The sequence below is a fragment of the Pan paniscus genome, chromosome 3, assembly GCF_029289425.2.
Source record: "Pan paniscus chromosome 3, NHGRI_mPanPan1-v2.0_pri, whole genome shotgun sequence".
Taxonomy (NCBI): domain Eukaryota; kingdom Metazoa; phylum Chordata; class Mammalia; order Primates; family Hominidae; genus Pan; species Pan paniscus.
This window is the reverse complement of record NC_073252.2, coordinates 108004901-108019717: the sequence shown is the minus strand read 5'-3', so window position 1 is coordinate 108019717 and position 14817 is coordinate 108004901. Positions and strand designations below refer to the sequence as shown.

The following is a 14817-nucleotide window of genomic DNA, read 5'->3' as shown; positions in this document are numbered from 1 at the left end:
TTTTTTAAAAGCCAAAAATTGTTAAACACTTGTCCTTTTCTTTTTCTTCTTTTAAAGACGGTGTCTCGGCCGGGTGCAGTGGCTCACGCCTGTAATCCCAGCACTTTGGGAGTCCGAAGCAGGCGGATCACGAGGTCAGGAGATCGAGACCATCCTGGCTAACTCGGTGAAACCCCGTCTCTACTAAAAATACAAAAAAAATTAGCCGGGTGTGGTGGCGGGCGCCTGTAGTCCCAGCTACTCGGGAGGCTGAGGCAGGAGAATGGCGTGAACCCGAGAGGTGGAGCTTGCAGTGAGACGAGATCGCGCCACTGCACTCCAGCTTGGGCGACAGAGCGAGACTCCATCTCAAAAAAAAAAAAAAAAAAAAAGACAGCGTCTCACTCTGTTGCCCAGGCTGGAGTGCAGTAGCATAATCCTAGCTCACTGCAGTCTTGAACTCCTGGGCTCAAGAGATCCTACCTCCTCAGCCTTCCGAAAAGCCAAGACTACAGTCACATACCACCATGCCCAGCTAAGTTTTTAACTTATTTGTAGAGATAGGGTCTTCTATGTTGCCTAGGCTGGTCACAAACTCTGGCCTCAAGCAGTCCTCCTGCTTGTGACATTTGACGTTTTGTGACGTCTGACATTTGACTGTTCTAGTAAGAGCTTTGCTTCAAGATACTTTGTGGAAAGTATGTAAGACAAAGATTTTTATGATTACTCCCCATCCAATACAAAGTATTATAAAGAGACTAGTCTTGTTTTATAGGAATAACTACATCAATGATGTTCCATAATGCTTGATGCAATTCCAGTTTCAACTTCTTTGCTACACGTCTTGCTGTGAAGGCCGTGGTGTTCTCTGTGATCTCACCAAGAATGCTTTTTGGTTGATGTCCTAGTAAATGCAGTGGGTGTACCACTGCTGAATACACTTATACTATTTTTTTCATGGAACATTTTTTGATATATAAAAAAGTCATTTCTGACTTCTGAGAACTTTCACTGAGAAAATTTCTTTTCTGTTGCAATTTTCCCTTACTCTCTCATAGAAAAGAATTACAGTTCTCTGAGCATTTCATTGTTGAGGTAATTATGATAGTGGCTAAGATTACTGGCACTGGAGACAGAGTACTCATGTTGACTCTTTATTGGCTCCAATACTATTGGCAGTGTGGCCTTCAACACATGACTTAACCTCTCCGTGTCTTGGTTTCTTCATCTGCAAAAATAAAATGGGAATAATAGTAATACTTACCTCAGAGATTGTTAAAAAGAATAAGTAAAGTAATTCATGTAAAGTGCTTAGAATCTTGTCTGACACATATTGAGTTCTCAGTAAATGTTGGCTATTACTTTCTGGAAAATAACCATACGCTGTGATATATTAGAAACACCTTTACTTCCATTCAACAGTATAATTGCTTAGTACTTACTTCATCACATTTTCATTGATTCTTTCTGTACAGTTTTCAGCAGTATTTGTTTACAAAGGAACACATTTTAATTTGTTGTCATGTGGTTTTTCATGTATTATTTTAGCAATATTTTACCACCACAGGAAGCAGGAAGAACAAGTGTTTCACCAATAATATCAGGCTTTTCCTCTTTTGCCGTAATGTAAGAAACCTCAAGAGAGGCTTCTGACTTTTTTCATTAAGCTTAGTAAATAGAGTCTTCTTAACTATCATAACTCTGAACACAACTGTAAAAATTATAAAAAATCATTTTCAGATCCTGGATACTCATTTACAAATATCTTGCTTGTCCTGATGGCTTCATGTTACCTCTAGCTAACATCTTCCCAGGTACACTTTACAGTTTTTGTGAGGTTTGTCGCTAATAATAACAATTGTAAATCCATTTTTCAGGCTGTCTTCTTGTTAATTTCTCTTTTTAACTTTTTTTGGTCAGATCTACGGAGATTTACGTTGCTTTCAGCTCTTACGTAGCCAACAAAAAGCTCATCCTAGGAATAAGAAAGGTGTCAAGGCTGCCCTTTCCTCATTATTCTCTTAGGTTTGCAATATTAGTGTTGTCTGCAATCTTTAGTTTCTTTGTAGGAAGGCGTCTGAGCCACTTGTTGAATTTTGTAAGGGTTAGTTTTGATAAAACCAAATAAGAGGATCCGTAAGTCATCCTGACGAGCTCTGGAGCCCCATTGCCCTGTCAGGGATCCCTGTGTATGTGGATCAGTGATGTCTCCACTGTCAGCCCAAGCACCTAGCATCCAATAAATACTTGCTGACTTGATTTGAGTTAATTCATGGATGTAATTTATATAAAAGGAAATTTCATTTATTCAATCCTACTTTCAAAGTGCTTTCAACATAGAGAACTAGATATATTAAGAAAGTTTTCCTAAACCGACTTAAAACTATTAATTTTTTTTGGTAGAAAGAACTAATAAAATCATTACATTGATGGACTTTCAACAATCAGTCTTGGGAGGTGTCATGTGCATTGTAAATTTCACAGAATAAGAGTCTAGGGTCCTGAGCTATATTCTCATAGGACCTGAGAAGCTACTTCATCTGTCTGGATCTCAGCCTCTCATCCATAATAAGAAGCAGTTGGGCTAAATGATCTTGAAGGTCCTTTGTAATCTGACATTTATCAATTTAATTCATATTCTATATGCACTAAAAAATTCAATAACTTTCTTTTTTGTGGCACTTTGGCAAGGAGGCTCAAACTTGTAGTAAATTCCTACATAAATATTATTCACCTTAACCTCTACTTTCTGTGAATTGTTTCCTTCTTTGTTTCTTGGAACTTCAAATATGAAATCAATAATGTGTCATAGGCCAGGCGTGGTGGCTCACACCTATAATCCCAGCACTTTGGGAGGCCAAGGTGGGTGGCTCTCTTGGGCCCAGGAGTTCAAGACCAGCCTGGGCAACATGGCGAAATCCTGTCTCTACTAAAAATACAGAAACTAGTTGGGTGTGCTGGCGTACACCTGTAGTTCCAGCTACTTAGGGAGCTGATGTGGAAGCATCACCTGAGCTCAGGAAGTCAAGGCTGCAGTGTGCCTTGACTGCACCATTGCCCTCCAGCCTGGGTGACAAGAGTGAGACCCTGTCTCAAAAAATAATAAAAATAATTTAAAAATATGTCATCATGAGTCCTACTAAATGAAGTAAAACAATAACTTAAATAACTTCCCCCTAAGTGACACTAAACACTCAACTTTCTAAAGGAATTCTAAAAATTAATCTACTGATTAAATCTATAACAAATTTATTAGGGGTACAAAATTTGGTGTAAGTCTCATTTATACTGAATACAATTATCTTCTCTCTTTTTTAACCAGCTTTAAATTTAGTTTCTCAAATCGCAAGGATAAACACATAAATATTTGCCTATAGATACTATATCCTGAGTGTTCTGGACAAATAGATAAAAATGAGGTAAAATTAAGAAGTGTCGGCGTATTGCTATTTCCTGAGCCGAGTTTCACTGTTCTCATTAATCCTACACTGGTCATTAAGTTCTGGGCCCTACCTATATACATATATACCTATAGGTACAGCTATATAAATATACAGAAAAAATATTTTATATAATTCTCTTGAAGACATATGTAACAAATAGCAAGATTAACTATTTAAAAAAATAATTAATGGGGAGTTTTGTCACATATGTTAGGATAATAAAAAGGATAATTTTTTAAAAATCACGAAGAACCTGCTGGTTAAGATGGTTTTTAGGACTTAGCTCATCCCAGGAAACTGACTTCTCTAAGCATTGTTGAAAATTTGAAGAAACAGGTATTATAAAAATTATAGAAGGCAAAAATGTTTCTAATATGTCTCATTTATGGTTTTTGGTAGGGAGTAATAGCCAATATTTGCTGATAACTCACTGCGTCAGCTAAGATTCTAAGCACTTTACAAGAATTAATCCATTTAGTACTCATAGCAATCTAAGAGGTAGGTATTAACAGCTTGTATCAGCTCCAGAATTAGACCCTATCAATTTCAAAAGCTGAGGCCTAACATAACATGCCAGACATAGGGCGTTGACCAAAGATGAGAGAACTTCTTCTTGCAAAGTAAGGCAACAAGCAAGCGTAACACTAGAACCATCTGCCCAAAACTGCTCCATTTTTGCCTGTGTGACAAGATCAACCCACTATATAAAGAACCAACCAGAATTCACTCTGCTTAAAATGTATCCTTTGTTTGAAAATGGCACTGCCTCTCTTGGAAGTAATAAACCCAGTAACTTCATATGTGTCAACATAGCTCATGTTAAAGAGGATGTCATGCGCTATGTATTTCTATTAGCTCCTGTCTCAGAAGACAACATGTCAGTATTGAAAGACAGTCACTTATCCTCTTGTAGGTGTCCATGATTGTGTGCTTTTTAATGGATTGAAATCCCAGATGAACATTTTTCTTCAAATACCTCATTTTTTCCCACTTACATGAAATCTTTGCCATGATTCATTAGAATAACCAGGAGAGATAAAAGTTCCAGTAGGTTTTTCAAATTTGTCTTCCAAAAAATAATAAGCCTTTTGATCCACTTAGAGCATTGACCATTCTAAACAATGTTGCTTGAATCTAAAAGATATAGTGGGTAAATTAACATTAATGACAATAACCTTTGCAATTTCCCTGCACACCAAGGAGAAGTTAATTTCCTTTGTGTTGAAAATCTTCCAGTAAACAGAATAATTATGCACTTCAGAGGAAGGGAGAAAAACACCAGAAGACCCTTGGTAGCTTCAACCCTTCGGCATGTTTTTAAACCTCGTAAGGGAAGGCCTGGGCTGGAAGAGCAGAAGATTGGTGTCAACCGGCATGTATTATGACAATGTTCAGTTTGACTAATCTGTTTTTGACCTGTTTATACAAGAATGGTGTGTGTGAAAAAGAAAGATCCTCCTTCAAGCTTTTAAAATTTTAACCAGAAAAGTGTTGGAGTGAATGAAATAAAACACTATTTCTCAACTGATACACCATGTGCTGAAGAACAAGGCAGCTGCCGTGATGCTGTTGCGACTATCTGTATCCTAGCAACCACCTACCCACAGAAAGAACCACCTCATGGATGTAATTCCTTTACTGCACACAAAGCTGGTCCATAGCACCCTGGGAAGTTAGTCTGAATGGAGGAAGGAGGCAGTGCTTTTCTCCAAAAGGACTCTTACATCACTAGGAAGAAGCTTTGCAAATAAATTAGTGCCTACCATGAATCACTGTCACAGCAGTTGGCTGGCTCTCAAATACCTTCACACACACACACAAATTCCAGTGTACTGAATGTCCTGGGAAATACTTGGGAAACCCAGACACTGAGAGGCATTAGTATGTTTGGTCAACTTGGGAGAATCAGAAAATCAAGTCAGAATAAAAAAAAAAAAAAACAGATGCTCACACCAATTCAGATTCCAGACTTAGCAGGGAGGTCAACAGGTGATGAGAGTAGAAGTTTCTGCCTTGTATTTGGCTAAAACAACTGAAGTTTCTATACATTTGCTAATTCCCAGAATTGAGAAGAAAGCTCTGGAAGATGCTGTTAAGAAATAGAACATCTCCTAAAGAAAGACATATTGACAAGCATTATTCCACAATTGCCTTTGGAAGTTATTAACTTTGGCCATATAAAACAAGAGAGTAAAACATTTTCAGAGATAGTAAGATCTTTCAAGAAGTGTAAAGATCCCTTCTGTTCAGTGAAATTTTTTCTTCTTCTACACCTGGCAATAATAGTATTCATCCTTCCAGACCTGACTCTCAGTCATCTTGTCATGAGCCCCAGCAAACAGGACAGCTGGGAAGGGCCTGGGATGGCCGTGTGCACAGCCACCTCAGTGGTAATAAAGAATCTCTACAAAGTGAATCTAGTTCTTAGTTCACCTAATATCTAGGCAATACTTCCTTCATGGTGAACAATATTAGCATTCTGGAGGAAAGCGCTGGCCAGTAGGCAAGAAGTAAATAGACAACGGGGACAATTACATTCCAATGGTCAGGATCTCTGTAGTTGCTGTTGTTGTTTCTGGTTCTTTCTTAAAGTTAATTCTAATTCTCACATGAGAAACTATAACATAATAAGACTAATATTTTGTTTACTAGCTCTAGGATGGCCCAAATTTGGAGTAATAATTAAACTAAGCACTAAACTGCTTCCTGGAATTTAAAATTTCTTGAAAAAGATTTAGGAATCCTTTAAAAGAACGTGATTTCTTTCTTTAAAACTGACCTAGACCTTTCTGAGAGATTCCAGGGCCTGCCTCTCTTCTCCTCGCCCCATCAAGTGCTCTCCCCTGTTCTCCTCGACCTCTGGCCACACCAATGAGATAAAGTGATTTCTTTCTTAAAAACTGACTATTTTGAAAACGCTCTCCAATGCAGTCATTTCCAGCTATTGAGGATAGTTATTGAGTCTTTAATTGTTTTGTTTGCAATAAGTTTATAAAAACTACTTCTGTACAATAATTGCTAAAATAGCTTAGATCAGGCAATTTACATTGGAAAGTTGCTGGGTTCTCCTAGTTTCCTCTATTGTAATCAAAGTGACAAAAAGTTTAAGGACTTCGAACAGATTTTAGAAGACTTATTTTCCAGGTAAGAAATCTTTGTTACCTTTCATCTGAGGTTCAATGTTTCGCTTTTTAACTCTGTATGGATTAAAAAAAAACTTATAAATTCATCTATATGAATTTGTTAAATGAAACCTATGCATCAATGATAAAAATAAAAGACATTGTACTGATTCACAAGCCAAACTATTTGATGCTCCCAATAGCAGACCACTGACTGACTAGGGAATATTCTGAGCATACTTCTCTATTTACAGGTGTGTATCGTTTACACTTGACCTGTCCAGTCAGTAACTACTAAATAAGGGCACATTTCTTTTTTATAGTGAAATTTTTTGGACCATGCCACCACAAGCAAATTGCTGGAAATTAGCCTCCTTCAAAATCCTTCCATCCTAGACCTTTCTGAGAGATTCCGGGGCCTACCTCTCTCATCCTCACCCCATCAAGAGCTCTCCTCTGATCTCCTTGATCTCTGGCCACACCAATGTGAAGCCACAGTGCTCCTGGAAGTAGTTCCCCCCTACCTGTCACTCATGTACCATTTCACCTGAGCACAAGTGAGATCAATGTCTAACTTTTACTAAAGTCCTCTTTAAGGATTGTGGATAAGGGAGGAGGACAACCTGTAGTATAACTCACAATCACTGGCCATGACCAGACCTGTTAAAGTCTCTTTTCAAGTCAGTGCCCTGCCTTACTTATGACTTATGTCCATCAAGCCAAAGTAAAGGCACTCCCCAGCCCCAAAGTGCTGTAGTCCCTTCCCAGACTCAGAATACAGGACAGAGAGAGATACAGACAGAGAGAGACAGAGAGATGAGAGAGAGAGAGAGAGAGATATGAGAGAGAGACAGAGAGAAGAGGAATGCATTCCTAATACCTGGGACTGCCTACAAGAATCTTCACTTCTGTCTCAAAATTAACATCTCCCATTGTAGAAGGAAAAGAAAAATGATTACTTTGAAACCAGGAGCCAGAAATTCTCAAAGGAGTACACAACTGTTTTTGTTTAGCAAAACACATCAGCGCACTGTTTAATAGTTTTTGAAGTTATTTTCATTTAAAAAGGCAAGTCTCGGATATGATCAGAAAAGCAAAATTGGAGGAAGAAGAAATCTAAAATGTTCTGCAGAAGGATGTGGATGGTCTGAAGTAGATTAAGGAGGCCCAGGAAAGCGGCCAAGGTGCAGGTCAGTATCACTGTGGGAGAAAGAGGGTTTCGCTCATGTGGTGGAAGACTAAGGCCCAAGAAAAAGAGATGCCTGGCAAGTCCCTTCCACAGATGACATTGTGTCACTTTTAGGAACAGGAATGAAAAATGTTTTACTTTGTTGTTGGAAGTGCCGGGATGTAAGCAGCCCCTGCCCTTGCCCCAACCCTCCCAACAGCAAACCTTCAGGTAAAGTCTGTCCCCTCACAGCTCTTAACAATTGTTTCCTCGTTCTTTCAAGAAGTAAGTGAGACAGGGTGGTGGCTGGTGTGAGGTGGTGAAGTATGGGAAAGGGACATTACATGAGGGCAGTGAGACACACAGTAGATGAATCATTCAGTAGGAGGCCCAGAAGGGACACATAGCCTTGCCTTGCTCATCACATCCCCCACCTCCAGCATCTTCCAAGACAGAGGAGAGAGACACTGGGTTTCCTGGAACATATGATAGAGGTGCAGGTCACTTTAATTTAAATAGATGCTGAGCCCAGCAAGCCACAGGACTTGGGCATTTCTCAAACTCCAGGTCCCCCTCAGGAACATCATCTGGCCTTCCACTCCTTCCGGAAGAATCTCAGCACAACCACACGCATTTCTGTTTCTACCATTACACACTCTGAGAAAAGTCATTCGCTATGAATAACCCACCTTTACTTGAAATAAAAAAAAAAAACAACACCACACCTAGCAATCAAGAGAAAGTAACAGAGCTTACAGTGAAGAAAAGGTAAACGTTTATTCTACCATTTCACTTATTTTCTAAAACTATCTTCCAAGGAGGGTGTATATCACATAGAGGCTATGTAAGATGGTTTGCTATTGTGTAGAAAGAAAATATTAGATATTTTATTTGTTGTGTAATGTTCATTACATACACATGTTCATGTGTACAGTGTACATATTACATGTATGTAATTGATAAGTAAATGTGTTTATTAGAAGCATATGCTTACATTTTAATTATTTTACTGATGGAACGGAGTCTGGAGACTACTGATTTAATAAACCAACTGAGGCCAGTCGTGGTGGCTCATGCCTGTAATCCCAGCACTTTGGGAGGCTGAGGCGGGCTGATCACTTGAGGTCAGGAGTTCGAGACCAGCCTGGCCAACATGATGAAACCCCATCTCTACTAAAAATACAAAAATTAGCAGGTGTTGTGGCATATGCCTGTAATCCCAACTACTCAGGAGGCTGAGGCAGGAGAATTGCTTGAACCTGGGAGGCAGAGGTTGCAGTGAGCCAAGATCATGCCACTGTACTCCAGCCTGGGCGACAGAGCAAAACCTGTCTCAAAAAATAAAAATAAAAATAAAAATAAAAAACCAACTGATCACATGGGATCAACAGAAGCCCAAACCTCACCATCACACAATATCCCCTTGTAACAAACCTCCACATGTACACCTGAATGTAAAGTAAAAATTGAAATTAAAAAAAAAGACAAAAACTAAAAGCTAAAAAACCTCCAACCAACCATACTACCCAAGGAATAATTTGAAATGGATTTTCATAAAGGCAGATTTGTAAATTATAAAGTAAGGTTTTTAATTTGCTTGAGCCAAATTATTAGTCTGTTTACTTTTGATGGAAACAATCAATTACTTGCTCTACCCTGAACACAAGCAACTTCTAAATTGAATGTCAAATATTTTGACAAGCTCAAATTAGCCCCAAAATGTAAATTAACTGAGAAAACTAATTTACCATTTTTATATGCTTTTAATAGCTTTAAAAATCCACAAGGGAAGGGTTCCACACATGGGCAAAAATATGCAAAAAACTGAAATAATCGCTATCACTTTCAAGTGGCTTGTTTTTGCTGCTGTTAAAATAAGATTATTACCGGTAAGAAACCTGACGAACAGAGTTAATTTGCAATGAATGAAATTTTTTATCAGTTGGTATAAGAAAAAGACAAACACCAGAGCCACAGTTTCACAAAGGTACTTACTCAAATCAAGTTGATATGTTCTTGTATTTTTAATAAACATTTCTTCTGATTACAAAAATATGAATTATGTATTTTTAAATTATTTTGACTATAATTTTTAATGTTGTAGAACTATTATTGGGTTTTTCACTATGGCATTTTGTCATGTATAAAAAATGTTCGATGATTATAGGCAAAACCAAGCCACATTTAGAAAATACCATTACATTCATAAAAATAATTTTTAAAACAACAAAAACATTAATAGAATCTTGGGCTTATCGAGTGTTTATTGTATGCCAAGCTCTGTTTTGTGCACTTTACATATATTAACTCAGTGGTTCTAACCCAGGCTGTTGGTTAGAATCACCACATTAAAAAAAAATGAGGCCTAGATTCCACTCCCAGAAGAGACTCTGATCCAGACTGCCCGGGGTGGCCACCCAGACATTAGTGATTCTAATGTGCAGCCAGCATTGAAAATGAATACATTAACGCAATACTGACAAGAGTCCTCGGAAGAGGGTACAATTATCTTCATTTTAGGGTAAGGAAAATGAGACACACAGTTCACAAGCAGCAGAAATGGGATTTGAATCCAGGCAAGCAATCTGTCTCCAAAATTTATGCTTCTTTACCACTAAGCTCAATGACCAAACACCACTGAATATTTGGAGGTTAGTTTCACTGCTGTTAGAAAAAAAGAAAAAAAATCGCATAACCCTGGCTGAAAAAACAGACAAGCTCCTGGTCTCAGAATTACTCTGGTTTGCACATGACTGGGACGCTGACCACGCCTTAGCCGGTACTGAAATCACTGATTTCACTGTTTACTACTAAAAGTGATAACTTAGTGCCACCCCAGGATCCCTCCTGCAGCTGGGAGGCTGTACTTCTTCCTTACCCTTTATTACCAAAAAAGTTCATATAAATAATGCAGGTACAGAAGCCAAACAGGAACAATTTCTTTTTCAACTGTTATTTGTCCTCCAGGGTAAATAGACTTGAAGGTTCAGAAACCATTTGCCAGCAGTTTTCTTTCCTGCTCTCCTCACCTGCTGTAGCTCAAGTAGACGCTAACAGAATACTCAGTTAAAAGGAGGGAGAGGGAGGGGAATAGAAAGAAACCTAATTGTGTTGCTATCACTTGGTTTATCCGGCTAGCAGTCACATGAGTAACAATCTTGCATAAGTTTACCTGAATACTGTTAGACCATAAAGGATTCTTCCTGCTGGGTCAGGTGGCTGCAGAGGTGATCTGTCTCAATGCCAAGGGCAAGAAATAAGGCAAGTAGAATTTAAATGAGGGAAAAATAGATGATGGCACCATATCTATTTAGAGAGGAGAAAGAAATACTATCCTCTGAAATGCACACAGTGACAAAGGGTGACCCAGGCAGTTATCAGCCAACATGAGACCAGGAGTGTAAAGTACGGGATTTAAACCAGTGACTTGCAAGAAATGAGGTAGCAGAGAGGCAGGGAGTCCCAAAGTGCCATCCACACATTCCACACTCCATGGATCTGTGCCGTGTCACTGCACTGTTCAAATACGGCATCTCATCGTATGACTTGATCAAAGAGATTTAGCCAAGACGTGGAGCCCAGGAGGACATTTATTGAGCATACTCTGCTAAGCGCCATGCTTTGGTACATGCTAGGTTATCTCGTGTGATTCCCCACAAAAAAATCCTAAAAGCAGTGGGCGAGGGTATTATTTCCCAGAGATATTCTAAAGTAACTCAGCTATTAAGTTGGTAGCATGGATATGAAATGAGGCTTGTTTGTTTCTAAAACCTGTGGTTCCTTCCACTCTGTGACACAGTCTCCCCAACTCATTGTTTCTATCCTGGGTTTCATGTTTATTGGGTACAACCTACCTCAATGAAGGCACTTCTGAGCCACCAGAGGTGGCAAGGAAAACAAGGCATAGACTTGCTTGCCAGCAGGAATCAGACTATTCTGAGATCCTAGAGCCATCCATAAAAGCTCATTTTTGTAATTTCTTGGGTTCTGCTTCAGCAACCTGGGTTCTTCTTTCCTAGCTTCTGGCTGCCTGATAGATCGGCCCAACCATCACGCCTCACATCCCATGCAAATGACAGTGCCCAACTCTAGATATTTGCCAACTACTCCATGGAAAATTCTCCCGCCCCAAAGAGAGTCCAGTCCATTTGACATAACTGTATACAAAAGTTTTACTTCTGTCTCCAACAGCTGAGTCTAAGGTTCATGGGGCCATTTTTGTCATTTGTCACCCTCTTTTTGTTGCTGTTCTCTAGGACTATGTCATTAGCAGATCAGAGAAAGACGCCTCATTCATACACAAGAATTTGCTGAGTACACACTGTGGAAGCAGGAATGTCCTAGGTGCTGGGAACATAGAGATCACTAGGATTAAGTCTTTATTTCAAATACCCTAGAGTTCTGCTCACCTGTTACAAGGGGTGCTACCTGAGAACAGAGTCCAGAGATTCTGAGCAAAAGCACCTGATTTCCTCATCGGGAACTTCCTTAATGGGAGAGCCAGGACAGCAGCCTAGCTTTGGCAGTTTGGCTCCATTCTGCTCTCTTTATTCAAACTATTGCCTATTGTGTACTGTCTTCCATAGGTGTCTCTTCTGGAAACTGTACTGTGTTTTCCCCCTCAATCTACCTCTTTTTAAAAGCCAGACGCCATCTCAAAAGGGCAAGCTGATAAAAATGGAATGTCGGGGCAGCTCATACCCTCTCATCAACAGAGGCGGCTGCCGTGTCTGAGCAGCAGGTTGGAGGCCCACCCGAGGATTAAATAAATGAATTAACAGTTAGAGAGAGAATGTTTTTCAGGCAATATCCTTTGGCAGGATTGTAATTCGCATTCAGTCAAGCTCCCATTTCCCCTTGGCGAAAAATCCATTTAATATGAGAGGACAGTGTGGCTTATTTACCCATTGTCGTATTTGGCAGTTCTCAAAGTTGCAATGCACCTGTTACTAAAACTCCGGAGTTGTGTCAGAGCCTCAGAAACAGTAAGAGTGGGGAGAAAGTGAAGGAGGTTGAAATTGAAATTTAGGTTAATTTTCACAATTACCTTTGTTCACAGTTCCCTTCCCACTTTTCACTAATTTTTAGGAACTTCTGAATTCTTACAAGTTATCAGAAAGAAGGATTTTTTTCTTTGTGGCTTAAGAGTTTCAAACAGACAAACAAAAAATCAACCATCTGTTTCCCTAATTTCCAAGCCAATTAGCCAGGTGTTAATTACTCCTCTTGTCAGAGTAAAAGCTGAAGCTTCCATGAAATGTTCTGCTAGTTTAAAATGAGGCATATTCATTCACTTATACACAGAAGTACAGTTTGAGAGTTATGAATTTTTATAGTTGGTAGCAGATTAGCTCTAATGGCCAGTAAGAAAATAAACATGCATCAGAAAACAAAAATTAAGCAACTATACATACCCAAAGACAAACTTTTTTAAATGCCCAAGTATACCAGATTGAACCAACAGGGATGTGGGGGCAGTTTCCCGGAGACCTGGAGCTCCTTTTCATTGGAGTACTTACCCACACAAGTAGAATTCCCATTTCCTGCAAGAGTACCTTCAGGACAGCTCCAGTGCTGCGGTGCTGAGAGACTAACAAAACTAAATTTTGAAACTACTGGCAACAGAATGATAAGAGTGAGCAGCATAATCTTGATGAGTTTGAACTTTCAAAAGAAAACAGCTTGATTTTGCTGGAGCATGGCCCGGGCAAGGTGAGTATGATTGACCCCAGATGCGGCTGCCTGAGTGGAGGCCTCAGCCCTGGGGCATCTTTTACTCTCCTGTTGTGCTGTTGTCCTCCAAGCTCTTTCTTCAACTGAGAGACCTTCTGAATGCAGCCTGCCAAGGGAAGCCACAGGAAAGATTTCTTTATCTATGTTTCTTTGGAAGCCAGTAAGAAATACCTGACACCCTTATGACAAATTTCACAGAGTTTAACAGCCCTGCTCTGGCTGACTTCACTGTGACAGAGCAAGGCAAAGGCTTAGAGAGGAAAAAGAAAGGAAGAACTGATGGAAAGTTCCAGCCACAACCCTTGGATCGGGGCTGAAAGAAGAAATATGGAGATACGATTCCTCTCCCAACACAGTTTCTCTTTTTGAAAAGTGGAATGACTCAGCTTTGCTTTTTAAAGCTCTTCAGGCTCCACCTCCTTTCCTTTAGTGACACTTGAGTGAGCCTCTGTTTGCAAATGAGAATGTGGGCAATTCCTCCACACAGGAAAGCAGGGATGGCTGCCAAAGAGGAGATAACTCGCTACTCACCATAAATATCCTGGGCAGAAGTGGGAGAGAGGAGTTGGGGGCTGTGGAGGTGCTCATGGTGAATGGCAGGAACTGCTAAATATTGGCTATGTTTTAATGTCTGGAAGGATGGAGATAAAATTAAACCACGCAGTATAAATCAATAATAAGCAGCACTGTTGATAGTTTGAATTGATAATAATTGATCATTCACATGAGCAATAGTAAAGATAGTTCACCTTCAGCCCATTATTTGAACGAAATGTCAATACCAGTGCACATTCCAGGAGCTTTATCTTATTTTTCTCTTTCTCCTGTATAGTTTATAGCGGAATTTGAAAGATTATTCTTTCCAAATCAAAGGGAAATCCCTGAGGCCAAATGAAGAGATACAGTATGCACAGACACCTTTTCTTTCAGCATGAGCATGATAAAACATCACGAGGGGCCAGGAGTGCAGAGAAAGGAGTGGATTGTTATTATAGGGACATTGGAAAAATTAAGCTAACAGTGCAAAGCTGGGAAGCACTGGAAATCCAGCACAGAGGAATGCTTTTCCTTCTAAGATAATTTAGGCTTTTTTTTTTCACATCTCTGTAATAGAAAATAAGAACTGGACGTATCTGTTAGCTGTCTCCTCAACCACTTTCTACTTGGAGCAACAGCGGTTATTTCTTCAGGAGTACAACTAGGGCCCAAAAATACCCAGAAGGCAAACAACTTATAGCAGATTTGATGCACGATGGAAATTTCTGTCAGTTTACTCCATCCTGGAAAATGGACTTTCATTTAAGTTACCCTGAGGTAGTGTTCCAAGTGCTGGTCAAAAATGTACGTAAAAGCAATAGTCACAAAAACAACC

General features: G+C 39.5%; 1 protein-coding gene across 1 annotated transcript in view; it reads right to left on the bottom strand.

Annotated features, from left to right (window-relative positions):
* EGF (epidermal growth factor) overlaps positions 1 to 13813 on the bottom strand; it is a 99782-nt gene extending 85969 nt beyond the window's left edge. Inside the window, exon 1 of the mRNA XM_003830021.7 lies at positions 13232 to 13813. Coding sequence (XP_003830069.1) covers positions 13232 to 13358 — 127 coding nt within the window. The 5' untranslated portion in view covers positions 13359 to 13813. The remainder of the gene's footprint in view (positions 1 to 13231) is intronic.
* Between the last annotated feature and the right edge of the window lie 1004 nt (positions 13814 to 14817).